This window comes from Mytilus californianus, unplaced genomic scaffold (assembly GCF_021869535.1).
Source record: "Mytilus californianus isolate M0D057914Y unplaced genomic scaffold, xbMytCali1.0.p SCAF_2, whole genome shotgun sequence".
In the NCBI taxonomy this organism is placed as follows: domain Eukaryota; kingdom Metazoa; phylum Mollusca; class Bivalvia; order Mytilida; family Mytilidae; genus Mytilus; species Mytilus californianus.
Genome location: NW_026262668.1, coordinates 7523218 through 7539694, shown reverse-complemented (window position 1 = coordinate 7539694; position 16477 = coordinate 7523218). Strand labels below are relative to the sequence as shown.

The window sequence follows — 16477 nt, the reverse complement described above, 5'->3', positions numbered from 1 at the left end:
TTAAGTATCCATTGCCCAGTAGATAGTTTTGAATTGTCTTGTTTAAGTAAGGTTCTTTTCTTTAAGTATCCAATGCCCAGTAGATAGTTTTGAATTGTCTTATTTAAGTAAGGTTCTTTTCTTTAAGTATCCATTTTAAGTATCCATTGCCCAGTAGATAGTTTTGAATTGTCTTATTTAAGTAAGGTTCTTTTCTTTAAGTATCCATTGCCCAGTAGATAGTTTTGAATTGTCTTATTTAAGTAAGGTTCTTTTCTTTAAGTATCCAATGCCCAGTAGATAGTTTTGAATTGTCTTATTTAAGTAAGGTTCTTTTCTTTAAGTATCCAATGCCCAGTAGATAGTTTTGAATTGTCTTATTTAAGCAAGGTTCTTTTCTTTAAATATCCAATGCCCAGTAGATAGTTTTGAATTGTCTTATTTAAGTAAGGTTCTTTTCTTTAAGTATCCATTGCCCAGTAGATAGTTTTGAATTGTCTTATTTAAGCAAGGTTCTTTTCTTTAAATATCCAATGCCCAGTAGATAGTTTTGAATTGTCTTATTTAAGTAAGGTTCTTTTCTTTAAGTTTCCATTGCCCAGTAGATAGTTTTGAATTGTCTTATTTAAGCAAGGTTCTTTTCTTTAAATATCCAATGCCCAGTAGATAGTTTTGAATTGTCTTATTTAAGTAAGGTTCTTTTCTTTAAGTATCCATTGCCCAGTAGATAGTTTTGAATTGTCTTATTTAAGTAAGGTTCTTTTCTTTAAATATCCAATGCACAGTAGATAGTTTTGAATTGTCTTATTTAAGTAAGGTTCTTTTCTTTAAGTATCCATTGCCCAGTAGATAGTTTTGAATTGTCTTATTTAAGTAAGGGTTATTTGACTTTGCCACAATTTTTGAGATCAATTTGCACAAATTCCTTCATAAATAAAACAAATTCAACTTGATATATTGACTGATAGACTTAAGAAACAACTTGTTTTTTTATTTTTGGAGCCTTGTATAATAACTTCAATTTAACTTTCTTTAGACTTACTTGTACCACACGTTTTTATTTGGTTAGTCAAATAAGAAAAGTTACCAGTTTGCCATCCAATATGGCAGGCAAGGGAAAAAACACCAACACAAATTAAGCCAAAAACTACCTATTTTAGAAGCAGATTAAGGGGTAGAACCCTTTTGGAGCTACATACATGAATATGGTGAATGCATAAATATTTTATAAGATACACAATTGTATTTGATTTGGCAACTATGAGTGGCATATCTTTTGGAAACTATGGTGAAAAGGCTGTTTTCTTTTCTAATCAATCTGGATTCCAAAAGCTCAGCTTTTAACAGGTAAGAGATAAATTTCAATAAGAGAAACAAAGTATTATAGATTGATATACATGTAAATGCCTGATCTAATTCTATTTCATAGGACATTATTTGGTGCAAAGTAGAGATTTTTTTTTATCATAACAGTAAGTTGTTGCCTAATTCAAAGGGGTAGGTCCAGTAAGACTCCTTTTTGGCCCCAAAATATAGCTGTTTTACAAAATTGTTAAAATATAACTTTTTAGCTATTTATTGGAAAGTAGAATACTTCTGTTACATAAATATGGGCTGTTTTAAACAATATAATGCACATTTATTGGGTACTAGCATCATTTAGTCATGCTATATTACTGAAATCTTCACAATTTTAGCATTTGAGTTAAATTTTAGACGGTATCCATCTTAAATGGAAGTGGCCGCATTTGTGTTCATTCTTAATATTTAAATGTAAGTTGTATTTGATGATAATACATATAAACATATATAAAGGTTGAGAGTGAACACGGATGCGGCCACTTTCATTTTTGACAAAAACCATCTGAAAATGTACATATTATTGCATATTTGATAGATTTTTCATATTTAAGCTTGAATTTGAGCGACTGAAATGACTAAATCAGTTCAAATCTTTCACATAAAGTAATTGAATCGACTGAAGTAGACACTTAAGTGTTTAATAAAATGCTTCGCTGGGCGCAGCTTGATACGACTGCAGAGGTCAAACCCTGAACAGTTGGGGCAAGTATGGACACAACATTCAAGCTTGATACAGCTCTGAATTTGGATTGTGATTAAATATTTGACACAGCATAGGTTTCTGACACAGAAAGAATGTGGTCTAAGAACTTCAATTTTTTTAATTTACCTATTATGGTCCAATGTCCAAAATCAAAATACATGGTTAGATTCAGCATATCAAAGAACCCCATATATTCAATTTTTGTTGAAATCAAACAAAGTTTAATTTTGGACCCCAACTTGGACAAACTTGAAAACTGGTCCCATAATCAAAAATCTAAACACATGTTTAGATTCAGCATATCAAAGTACCCCAAGAATTCAATTTTTGTTAAAATCAAACTAAGTTTAATTTTGGACCCTTTGGACCTTAATGTAGACCAATTTAAAAAACGGGACCCAAAATTAAAAATCTAAAAACACGGTTAGATTTGGCATATCAAAGAACCCCAATAATTCAATTTTTGATGAAATCAAACAAAGTTTAATTTTGGACCCTTTTGACCTCAATATGAACCAATTTGATAGCAGACCCACAAAATAAAAAATCTAAATACATGGTAAGATTCAGCATATCAAAGAACCCCATTTATTCAATTTTTGTTGAAATCAAACAAAGTTTAATTTTGGACCCCAATTTGGACCAACTTGAAAACTGGGCCAAAAATCTAAAATCTAAATACATGTTTAGATTCAGCATATCAAAGAACCCCATATATTCAATTTTTGTTGAAATGAAACAAAGTTTAATTTTGGACCCCAACTTGGACAAACTTGAAAACTGGTCCCATAATCAAAAATCTAAACACATGTTTAGATTCAGCATATCAAAGAACCCCAAAAACAAATTTTTGTTAAAATCAAACTAAGTTTAATTTTGGACCCTTTGGACCTTAATGTAGACCAATTTAAAAAACGGGACCCAAAATAAAAAATCTAAATACACGGTTAGATTTGGCATATCAAAGAACCCCAATAATTCAATTTTTGATGAAATCAAACAAAGTTTAATTTTGGACCTTTTGACCTCAATATGAACCAATTTGATAGCGGGCCCACAAAATAAAAAATCTAAATACATGGTAAGATTCAGCATATCAAAGAACCCCATATATTCAATTTTTGTTGAAATCAAACAAAGTTTAATTTTGGACCCCAATTTGGACCAACTTGAAAACTGGGCCAAAAATCTAAAATCTAAATACATGTTTAGATTCAGCATATCAAAGAACCCCATATATTCAATTTTTGTTGAAATCAAACAAAGTTTAATTTTGGACCCCCACTTGGACCAACTTGAAAACTGGGCCCATAATCAAAAATCTAAACACATGTTTAGATTCAGCATATCAAAGAACCCCAAGAATTCAATTTTTGTTAAAATCAAACTAAGTTTAATTTTGGACCCTTTGGACCTTAATGTAGACCAATTTAAAAACGGGACCCAAAATTAAAAATCTAAATACACGGTTAGATTTGGCATATCAAAGAACCCCAATAATTCAATTTTTGATGAAATCAAACAAAGTTTAATTTTGGACCCTTTTGACCTCAATATGAACCAATTTGATAGCGGGTCCACAAATAAAAAATCTAAATACATGGTTAGATTCAGCATATCAAAGAACCCCAAGAATTCAATTTTTGATGAAATCAAACAAAGTTTAATTTTGGACCCTTTTGACCTCAATGTGGACAAAGTTGATAACGGGGCCCAAAAATCAAAAATCTAAATACATGGTTAGATTCAGCATATCAAAGAACCCCATATATTCAATTTTTGTTGAAATCAAACAAAGTTTAATTTTGGACCCCGATTTGGACCAACTTGAAAACGGGGCCCATAATCAAAAATCTAAATACATGTTTAGATTCAGCATATCAAAGTACCCTAAAAATTCATTTTTGTTAAAATCAAACTAAGTTTAATTTTGGACCCTTTTGACCTTAATGTAGACCAATTTGAAAACAGAACCAAAAATTAAGAATCTAAATACACGGTTAGATTCAGCATATCAAAGAACCCCAATAATTCAATTTTTGATGAAATCAAACAAAGTTAAATTTTGGACCCTTTGGACCTCAATGTGGACCAATTTAAAAACGGGGCCCAAAATCCAAAAACTTAATACACGGTTAGATTCAGCATATTAAAGAACCCCAAGAATTCAAGAATAAAACCCCATTGAAATTGATCAAGAAATAAGCAATTTATACGAAGTATCTTCTTTTGCACAATACTGTGCAATTGAATATTTCTTGCTATTGTGCAATACTGTACAATTGACAATTTCTTGCTATTGCGCAATATTGTGCTATTGGATATTTCTTGCTATTGCGCAATATTGTGCAATTGAAGATTTCTTGCTATTGCGCAATACTGTGCAATTGAAGATTTCTTGCAATTGTGCAATACTGTGCAATTGAAAATTTCTTGCTATTGCACAATACTTATTATATAATAATTTACACATCCTGTTTGGTGTGTATCTCCTACCATATCATTATTATTTGCTTTTAAATATTAATCAGAAATAACCAACTTAAAATGGAAAATTTTAAAAGAAAAAAAAAAGGAAAAAAAGAAAAAAAAAAATCCCCCCCCCCCAAATTTTTTGAACCCCCTTATGATTCATCACCCCCATACTCAATCCCAGCCTTCCCTTTGTGGTATGGTACCTTGCAGTACAATTTCAGAGAGATCCATACACTTGAACACAAGTTATTGTCTGGAAACTAGAAAAATGCTTATTTTTGGCCCCTTTTTGGCCCCCAATTCCTAAACGTTTCGGGCAATTACCCCCAAACTCAATTCCAGCTTTCCCTTTGTGATATGGAACCTTGTAGTACAATTTCAGAAATATCCAAACACTTACACACAAGTTATTGTCATGAAACTAGAAAAATGCTTGTTTTTTGCCCCTTTTTTGGCCCCTAATTCCTAAAATTTTGAGGCAATTACCCCCAAAATCAATTACAGCCTTCCCTTTGTGATATGGAACCTTGTTGTACAATGTCAGAGAGATCCATACACTTACACACAAGTTATTGTCTGGAAGTTACAAAAATGCTTATTTTTGGCCCCTTTTTGGCCCCTAATTCCTTAACTGTTGGTACCATAACCCCCAAAATCAATCCCCACCTTCCTTTCGTGGTATTGAACCTTATGGTAAAATTTCATGGAGATCCATTCACTTAAACTAAAGTTAGAGTGCGAAAACCAATGTGTCTTCGGACAACGCCGGACGACGCCAGATGCCAACGTCATACCAATATACGTCCAAAAAATTTTCAATTTTTGCGGTCGTATAAAAAGTGTCCAAAATCTTTCATCAGATGAACCTGAAATTTGAGGCCAAAATCGGCCCTTACCGGACCTACTCCTTTGCAAAAATAACATGCATGAAAAAAGGTATTTTTTTATTAAAAGTATTCACTAGTTCATTTTCCCCATTATCATGGCTATATTGTAGTATTAAAATTTTTGCAAGTCTTACTTCAGAATAAGCATTCTGTGCACTTCCTGATCCAAGTTTAAAATGAACAATTACTGGACACATGCTGGAACAGGTATTTTTTGGTTTTTTAGTGACTATGTCAAAAACTAAGTATGGGGACTAACACATAAAACCCTTGTGAAAAAGTACAAAACATAATGATTTGGTAAAAAAAACCTATCCTTGCAGCAAGCAAAAATTTCTTGGATTCAATTGAAAAGTCCACTTATTCTTCACTGGACAATAAAAACTTCAACAATCTTTCCTGAACAAAACTATTTGTCAGTGCTTTTTTTCTATCTAGTGACTGGTTAAAATTTGATGTTGTTTCAAATCTGATATACTTGCATGAATTGCCATGTGTTTTACTTTCTTAATGGAATATTAATAACAAGAATGAACATAACAACAAAACTGTGAAATTTCGTCCACTAATTCATCATGTGAGAATATGTGTTCTACCAATAGTCATTCTTCTTTCCTTTGAGCTGGTTCACACTGCCTGTGTCATTTGCACATATTTATTTCATTCCCCATGTATGTATGTATGTATGCAAACTTTACCTTTTATCATCCCTTTTGCCCTCATCTTTTCTCAGAATATTTTTATCGTCTTTTCTAACACCTCGTCTGTCATCTAGTCTATCAATGTTCCTGTCATAACGACTTTTTCTGTCCTCTCTGAAATCATTTTTTCTATCCTCTGGTCGATCAAATTTCCTATTGTCTCGACTTCCCTCACTCCGCCTGTCAACATTTTTACTGTCTCTCTGATCATCTCCTCTGACTGATTTTCTATCATCTCGTTTGTCCTCACGTCGTGGATCTTTTTTATCCTCCCTAATTTTTCTATCTTTACTCTGATCACGGCTTCCTCTATTATCACTTCTTGATCTATCAAATGACCGCTGATCCTTATTCCCTGAACTTCTCTCATTTGATTGACGACCACGATTTTGATTGGATGATTTAGAATTACGCTGATTCATATTTGATTTCGGTGAATATTGTCCACTACTACCTAAGCCAGTTTGTCCTACATTTTGAAATACTTGAGGTAACTGTCCTCTCATTGGACCTGCACCAAGTATCCCTTGCCCAGTAAAAGGCACCTGCAAAATATGTTTAAATTCTAATTTGAAACAGAATCACTGTCAGTACACAAAATTGCACAAAAACATATAGTTAATCTAACATTGTTCACAATATAATTCATTTGCATAGTTAAGACTTGTTGTGAATGGCCTGATAAGCTGTCTGAAAAACTAACATCATTAGGACTTAATCATGTTTTGCTTATTCAGAAGTATACATAGGTTGAATTACTAAAAAATAGTCCATGTACAAATGTATTTTTAAACTAAGATGTTGCAAACAGTGGTGGTCACTGGGGAATATTTTCTTAAGCTGTAAAATAAAAAAAACAACAGGAAAGAGAGAGTGAATCAGCTGTTACTTAAAATCACCAGCAATCACTCTGTTTCAAAGTCATTAGTGTTTCTCTCAATACCAGCATGGCAGCAAGATTCAATAGTGAATCACTGTGTGCACTGAAGTCCCCAATAAATGACAAGGACTAGATTCTATGGCATACCTGCATTCCAACTCCTAGACCAGGAGTTGCTACTAAGCCTGCTGCCTGTGCCAGTAACTGTTGGTTAGCTAGCAATCCCATCATGTTAGCTGCATTCTGTTGAGGATTGGTCATATTGGCCATTGCAGGATTCTGTAACCCTGCTGGGATAATCTGAGGCTGAAAGTTTTGTTGCCCTGCCTGCACTGCTACCCCTGCCCCCCACGGTGGCATTCCAGCCTGTACCGATGTCTGTAGTGGGTTGAACATGTTTTGCATCCTAGCTGTTGAGGTATTTGGAGTAAATCTGACATTTCCAATCTGTTGTTGTTGGTTAAAGGCCTGAGGTGTTGATGCCTGAAACTGTAATCAGATCATGTTTAAGTGTCAAGGCTATATTTACAAATTATTCACATTTGGATTAATACAGTATCTTGGGCTTTTTACAGCTAATCTTATGGTACATACACTCAAGGTGATCCAACTCAGGGTTTCCACTGACGTTTGCCATTTTCAAATATTGTTAACAAAATTAAATTGTGGTGAAAAAAAATATTATTGGCAAAAGTTTTGCAAAAGAATTATAGCAGTTCGACATCGTCCATCTTGTTTATTTTTCACGTCTCTCTGACTTATTCCTTATGAGTCGTCTTCTTAACCTTGAACTCGTCACATGTTTTGATCTTGAAAAAAAATCAGTATTCAGCTGATTGAAAAAAGGTTCAAGCATTTGATAGGTATTGGCAATAAACTAATCAAACTAGAGGCTCTAAAGAGCCTGTGTCGCTCACTTTGGTCTATGTGCATATTAAACAAAGGACACAGATGGATTCATGACAAAATTGTGTTTTGGTGATGGTGATGTGTTTGTAGATCTTACTTTACTGAACATTCTTGCTGCTTACAATTATATCTATCTATAATGAACTTGGCCCAGTAGTTACAGTGGAAAATATTTTGTAAAAATTTACAAAAATTTACAAAATTTATGAAAATTGTTAAAAATTGACTATAAAGGGCAATAACTCCTTAAGGGGTCAATTGACAATTTTGTTCATGTTTGACTTATTTGTAGCTCTTACTTTGCTGTACATTATTGCTGTTTACAGTTTATCTCTATCTATAATAATATTCAAGATAATAACCAAAAGCTGCAAAATTTTCTTAAAATTACCAATTCAGGGGCAGCAACCCAACAACGTGTTGCCTGATTGGTCTGAAAATTTCAGGGCAGATAGATCTTAACCTAATGAACAATTTTATCCTGTCAGATTTGCTCTAAATGCTTTGGTTTCAGAGATATGAGCCAAAAACTGCATTTTACCCTATGTACTATTTTTTAGCCATGTCGGCCATCTTGGTTCGCGGGCGGGGTCATCGGACACATTTTTTAAACTAGATACCCTAATGATGATTGTGGACAAGTTTGGTTAAATTTGTCATAGTAGTTTCAGAGGAGAAGATTTTTGTAAAAGATTACAAAAATTTACGAAAAATGGTTAAAAATTGAATATATAGGGCAATAACTCCTTAAGGGGTCAACTGACCATTTTGGTCAAGTTGACTTATTTGTAGATCTTACTTTGCTGAACATTATTGCTGTTTACAGTTTATCTCTATCTATAATAATATTCAAGATAATAACCAAAAACGGCAAAATTTCCTTAAAATTACCAATTCAGGGGCAGCAACCCAACAACGGGTTGTCCGATTCATCTGAAAATTTCAGGGCAGATAGATCTTGACCTGATAAACAATTTTATTCCATGTCAGATTTGCTCTTAATGCTTTGGTTTCAGAGATATAAGTCAAAATCTATATTTTACCCCAATGTTCTACTTTTGACCATGGTGGCCATCTTGGTTGGTTGGCCGGGTCACCGGACACATTTTTTTAAACTAGATACCCTAATGATGATTGTGGCCAAGTTTGGTTAAATTTGGCCAAGTAGTTTCAGAGGAGAAGATTTTTGTAAAAGTTTACGGACGACGGACGCAGGATGCAGGACGCCGGACGACGGACGCCAAGTGATGGGAAAAGGGCCAAGTGAGCAAAAAAAGATGTTAATTGCATAGTTTAAAAAGATTGTTTGGACAAATAGCTTCATATGTCACTTAAAAATGAGCTGTTTTTAAAACTTAAATCAAAATAATAGTTTTGAAGTTGTGGCACTGCGCAATCATTTTAGTGCTCCTATTTTTAGATAAATAGTTTTTAACGATTTATATTTTAACAATAGACCAAAAAAGAAAGCTGTTTTTTTTATAATTAATAAAAAAATAAACATCTACAAAATTAAGAAAAATCTTTTGATCTTATTCGAAGCTCTTCAACTAAACAGAAATTATCTGATAAATGGATTGAAGACATTGATGTTTCGATACATATATATTTATTGGCACTGCGATAACCACAATGAGGGGACAGTAGGAGAGTTATATATTCTATTTTGTAGTGTAATTTTACAGAATTCATACATATAAATAAAAATATTGTTTTAATTCAGTGTTCATTTATCAAAATGTTATTTATATATATGTACACTGGGACTCAATATTACCCTCAGATGGACATGAGAAGACGACACAGCAAACTGAAGTTTAGCTTGTTAGTAAAGAGCAAAACAATTGGTGAAAAAAATCATTGTTTTGGTGAAAGGGATGGCAAAATAGAAAATTGACCCAGGGATAACCTGATCCAATTAAAAATTAGTAACTGATGGGTTAATTTACAACGAACCATTTCACTGCATATACATGTATAACATCTAGTGAACCAATGCCACTGTATTAAATTTTGGTAGTAACGACTCTTGAAGTGGACACCTTGATAAGCAGGGTTCTCAAAAAATATTATCAATTTGACAACACTTCATTTGTAGACGGCAATTTTTTTTAAAGCTGGCCGACATGTTTCACCTGCAAGGCAGGCATCATCAGGACAATTTACATACGGAAACTAAGCACTGAAGTACAAAGCTTGGTAAGTTAATTTTGACATCACAATGTGTCTTGTTCTGGGTGAGAGAAATAATGAATAGTAAAAGTAGACTGTGAAAATTAATTTAGTTTATGTACTTAATTTTATTTTTGGTGTCTTAAAAAATTATCTGCTATCATGTGCTCCTTAGTTTTCAGCACAAAAATTGTGAACATGCCTCATCATGCTAATGGTCACACTGTTGAATTCACCATCAAAGGAGATCTTGAAATATGCCCACAAATCTGATGAAAAAATTCTCAATTCTAACATCATCATTAGTATCACATTTATTTCTAACGTGATAATACATGGATGGTACCAGCGGGATCTGAACCCTCAATCTCGGGATCTGAACCCTCAATCTCGGGATCTAAAGGCAGCACTCTATCCACTGAGCCAAAGAAGACCTTCCCTAACTCTATCAATTAGATGACAATTACTGGAGAGTTTAGCAACTACCCTTATATCTTCAGTTATTCTCCACTATTTAGTATTTTATTTAAACTCAAAACTTGACGCATGATTTGCCAAATAAGGCACAAAATGTTTCATATCTATGATTTGCTCTTCTGAGAAGACAAATGAGTTTGAGGAATATTTTGTTATTAATAAATGTAGCTTTCCACAATTCTCATCGATTCTTCAATACTGTGATAAGTATGGCTTTTGTATTTCAGGCATTATCGATTTATAGTTGCATTTGTTAACGTTCAGTGACAAATATTTCATGCTCATTCAGCGACAAAGCGTAACACAGTAAAACTAATACAAATATTAACCTGGTTTGATCTTTGAAACATTTGATTATTCCTGAATGACATTGTGTTATTAAGTTATTAGTTTTCCAGATTTAAGTGCAAAAAGAAAGAGAAAAATAGCAAATTTTCTCGGTCTATGGTCGTCGCCATTACATGGTAGTGTTTGCTTAACATATTTCAGGTACGCCGGTTAGAACAACCGGAGTTATCTTTCTACAGTTTTTCTTTATTTACTATTTTTTAAAATAATAATAATGAAAGTTTATTTCTATTACTGTGAACATATATGAATTTGTTCATTTGTAAATATTATACTTATCCTACGCATGCGCAGCATTTAATAATCATATAAATATAACCCCTATTTATCAGTATATATATTCTTGTTGCCGGCTTTGTTTTGCTAGTTTAGACACGGGGAGATTCATATGCATATGATTCTTAAGCACAGTCCCCCGGTGTCTCCTCCAGCTAAGCAATCAATTTACCAAAATGTGTGTTTCCCCTTGGTGTCGTATTGCCGCAAACATTCTTATATAAGTTATTGCAGAGAACATTTAAAATAATCTTATATTGTATTTGTTATAAACACACAGGTATTATACATTGCATTCTTGTACTGTATTGTTTGTATAACTGAATTATGATCTTTGTCATTGCTCCCTGAGGGACCTTAATTGGAATAAACATATTATATAAAATAATCAGCAAAAATCTGGGGTGTAGTAACGTCGTCACAACGCCGTGAGATAGCTACTCGTTACAATGAGTTAGCTTAGTTGTTAACGAGTTAGCTAAGTCGTGATAACGAGTTACTTAGTCGTTATAACGAGTTACTAATTATAAATAAGAAGATGTGGCGTGAGTGCCAATGAGACAACTATCCATCCAAGTCACAATGTGTAAAAATTAAATAATTATAGATCAAAGTACGACCATCAACACGGAGCCTTGCATGGCTCACACCAAACAGCAAGCTATAAAGGGCCCCGAAATGACTAGTGTAAAACAATTCAAACAGGAAAACCAACGGTCTAATCTATATCAAAAAAGAGAAACACTTTTGAACCACACCAACAAACGACAACCACTGAACAACAGGCTCCTGACTTAGGACAGGTGCATAAATATGCAGCGGGTTTAAACGTTTTAACCTTCTCCCTACCTGAGACAGTGGAGTAACATTACAACATAAAAAGACACACAATAAAATATCAATTGAAATGGCTTAACTCGATCAAAAGGACATATACACAAAAAACAAGCAAATATAAACTGAACGAATAAGTTTGATCTATGACCGTGCAAGACCCTCATGGGTATAGTCCTGCAAGGTCGCTAACCCCTAATGAAATAAAACATGCTAGACCAGAGCAATCAAAAGCAACATAAATAATAAACAGCTCAAGAGTTATCTGCAAGCAGAACAGCGACATTCCAAACCGTTCCAGGACTGAACAAGACTTTTAAAATGTGAAAAACTATTTTCAGTCCTGAAATGGTTTGGAAGGCTGTTCCATAAAGTAGCGGCAGCAAATTTGAAAGATTTTTTACAGTAACGGGTTGACTTTACCTGTGGAACATCCAGAATATTTACATACCTGAAAGAATACTTAGATTTTTTGACACTCACCAAATTTTGTAAGCACACAGGAGCTATATTATTTATAATCTTAAAAGTTTCTAGAGCCATTGTTCTAATCCGTCTAATCTGCAAGGAGGGCACCTTAGCTTTAAGTAAGAGGTCCTCGTAGGGGCTGGTAAAATCCTCATATACAAAACGGAGTGCTCTTTCCTGCACCTTTTCTAATTTTTTGGAATTTTTCTCAGTGCAAAAATGCCATGCCAAAGGACAAAAATTAAAATTACTAAAAATAAAGGTATGAAAAATAGTAAGTTTACTAAGTTTATCCAAAACTGAGCCCAAACGTTTTAAAACATTTAATTGCTGTGATGCCCTCCTACAGATTGAGCTGATATGAACATCAAAATTTAACTGATAGTCAATTTCAATGCCTAATAATTTTACTGTTTTTTCACGTGTAAGTTTCGAGTTTTGAATATGTATAGATGGGTTTTGTTCAAAGGTCTTTTTGCCAACAGCCAAAACTTGAAACTTGTCGGGATTTGCTTGCATTTTATTCACCCGGAACCACTCAATAAGTATTTTTGACTCAGATTCCAAAGTTGAAATTAATAAATCAAAATCTGGAGTACAGAAAGACAAAGTATTGTCATCTGCATAGTTATATAAACTACCATTTTTAACAAAAAGAAAAATATCATTTATAAATATGTTAAACAACAATGGCCCTAGTATAGAACCATGTGGTACGCCTTTATGGATGTCAGCCCAACCACTCAGAACATTGTTGACTTTAATTTGTTGTTTACGATTAGATATATAGGACTTTAAAAGAGCAACTGCATGGGGGGATACACCATATGCTGATAATTTATCTAGCAAGATATTGTAGGCAGGCAGTCAAAAGCCTTAGAAAGATCCATTAATACCGCTGCAATGTACTGGTTTTGAGAGTACTCGCAGTTACTGAAAGCTAGTTAAAAGCCAAAAACAATTAATAATAAAAAATCATGCATCAGAGACTAAAATCAATTAAAACACATCCCAGGCAGGGATTTAGTGTTTTATAGCCATGGACAGTCAAATAAGACATGACTTGTGCAATAAGTCGTTATGACGGGTTAGCTAAGTCGTTTTAACGAGCCAGTTAAACCGTTATAACAAGTTAGCTCAGTCGTATTAACAAGTTACCTATGTCGTTATAACGAGTTGAAATGAATAAAAAAATCTGCCTGACACTTACCGGCTTCTGTACGTTCCAATGCAATCCGAGTGCTACACAACTTCGCTATATTTGCCATTACTTAATTCTTTCGGGTCGATTAGATTTTAATGATCTCATTAAGTTCAAATCTCGTTTCAACTAAATTAGTTAGAATTAGTAAAGCACTTTGGAGTTCATAAATAATACATCAAAAGGATAACAGGAATCACAAAAAAAACATTAGAGCAGTAAAACAGTTCAAATTTGACCAAAAGTTTATGTTTTTTTTTTTGCAGCACAGTCGTGTTCAGTCATATTCAATGAGGAGATATAGAAAGACGTACACAGAATAATATGACTTAGTTCACGAATGTGTCGTGATGGCAGTACAACTCGGCTACTTCCGTAACCAACATTACCAGCTAGACTGAATTATGATAAATAAGTTTTACCATTTTTCCCTTGTATTTGTTAAATTTTTATTTATAAAGAGTCCAAATCGGAAAGTTGATGAAATGTTGGAATTTGATTTAAAGAAGAATGATTCGTACACCTAATAAGCTCATTAAACATTGAACATGTATTCAGTAAATCAAAATTTTGACACATGCATGTGGAGCAGGGTCTGCTTACCCTTCCGGAGCACCTGATATATCACCCCCGTTGTTGACGAGGTTCGTGTTGATCGGTCTTTAGTTTTCTATGTTTTGTTTTGTAGACTGTTGTTTGCCTTTTGGTCGTTTTTCGTTTTTTTACATGGCATTGTGAGTTCGTTTCCGAATATTGAGTTTGCATGACTATCCATTTGGTATCTTCCGCCTCTCTTTGACAAAAACAGTAAGATTGATAAAAAGGATGTTTAGATTATAATATATAAGTCATGCATGTATACCAGAGACACATGATACAAATGTCTCTGATGTTACTGATCATTGTAGGCATTGTGGCTCTTAAATTATTGGGTGATACCACAGTATTTTATAACTAATTTTGCGTACAACCGGAATTGTTGTTCATATTGAAAATTTTATGTCACTGATATATATTTTTTTCGGATTATGACGATAACAGTTGTATTCAGTAGGTTTGGAGTGGCAGCCGTAATCTTGGATTTTGGAAAGGAATCATTTATGAAAACCATTTATTTACCAGTTTCTGTGATATAACATGTGTTGTTGTTTTTTCTGGCCGTGACATCGCACTTCAAATAAGTAATGGAAATGGGTATTTCTGTCATATTATGTCAATAAAACGCAGCAAGAGCTTTATTATTCTTAATCGAAAATGCCTAACTATGTCCTAAAAAATGCTGGTCATACAGAATGTGTCAGTTCTATTAGTCTTGCGGACTGAATGCAACCAATCAAATACACTTTGATAACTTAAAAGAAAATCTAAACAATTGTAACGCCTATACTCTGTTGTGTTGAACGTTATTATTTCCTACAAAATGATTCAATATTCCGATATTAATATTAGTTTTGAATTTTCACAATGTTATCAAAGCCCTGATCATACATCGTTTATCGATACATAACTATTTTAATATTTAAGATATGACTACAACAATAGGTGTTTTATGGTTTTTATTTAATATATAATTCCACCAATTATTGTTACTTACTGATGAAGTACATTTATACTGGTAGGCATTAGTAGCACACCGGTTTTCTTTAAATGAGTTACTGAAAAAGCATTGTCCACCGGTGTACAATTTCTTGTTCCTCCATCTCTAAGACAACTATAGTTCACCTTACGCCTATTTTAACCCAACATTTTTATTTCAGTGGGAAAAGCAAATAACGACACATAATTTGAAAAATCAAACCACTTAATTTTTTTTTTAATTTGGGATTGTACAGAAAAAAAAAGACAAAAGAAACTTGCTGTCTATATAATCGACTGATCTAAAAGTTGCTCAAACTTTCGTTAGTTGCGAGATTTCTCTTTAATTTTAACACCACACTGATAACTTTCGGTAAGATATTTTGACTTATTTACCTACACGTAAATAAGGTTTCAACTGTCTCAGGCAAAGTTGACCTTAGACGGATTTGGCTATTATTTTAAGGTCCTGTTTTGTAATATAGCTCTTCAACTTTTTCAGTTCTTATACATCCTTGGCTTTCAAATAGTCGACATTGAGCGTTGAATGCAATTCATAAAGTGTTGTTTTCAGTTCCGCAGCTAGCAGAAGGCATCCACAAAAAGACCGATTAAAAAAAGCGGCCTTGGAGATATTATTGAGATTTTCAAAACTCAAAAGTCAAAGAGAAACTGACAATACTATAAGGATTTACTTGATAATCTTGCTAATAATTCCAAGTGATAAACTTCATGAAATAAAAAAAAAGTTTTTTTTCCCAATCATCCAATTATGCAAGAGAGGCGATGATACCAAAGGGACATGTGCATTCAAACTCATTACTCGAAAATAAACTGATAACGCCATGGATAAAAAAGAAAAAGACAAACAGATGTATAAACAACAGTGCACAAAACACAACATAGAAGACTAAAGACTGAGCAACACGAACCCCACCAAAAACCATGAAATTGTTCTTAAACTGTTCTGTCTATTTAGTGTAGGCCTGTTCGGGTTTTTATGTTACAATGTGTTACTGTAGACCTTCGAAGTTCTTGATATCAAACATGTACGTGATCAAGACTTTTCCAAAAATGTGTGTAGTTATATCTAGTATTGGGTAGAAGGAATTGATAAACTGTGACGAATAAACAAAGGAGAGAGAGAGAGAGAGAGAGAGAGAGTGGAAGACGTAGGGCCTCTTTAAATTCTTGTATTGTCTTGTCTGTTTATCGGTATATGCAGAAAAA

The 16477-nt window shown here is 33.4% G+C and overlaps 1 protein-coding gene across 1 annotated transcript in view; it reads right to left on the bottom strand.

The window, feature by feature from the left end:
- The window catches only part of LOC127729203 (ribonuclease 3-like), a 56996-nt gene extending 45989 nt beyond the window's left edge, over nt 1–11007 (bottom strand). Inside the window, exons 1-3 of the mRNA XM_052236907.1 lie at nt 10875–11007; nt 7135–7476; nt 6105–6652 (exon numbers count right to left, since the gene is read on the bottom strand). Coding sequence (XP_052092867.1) covers nt 6105–6652; nt 7135–7476; nt 10875–10916 — 932 coding nt within the window. The 5' untranslated portion in view covers nt 10917–11007. The remainder of the gene's footprint in view (nt 1–6104; nt 6653–7134; nt 7477–10874) is intronic.
- Between the last annotated feature and the right edge of the window lie 5470 nt (nt 11008–16477).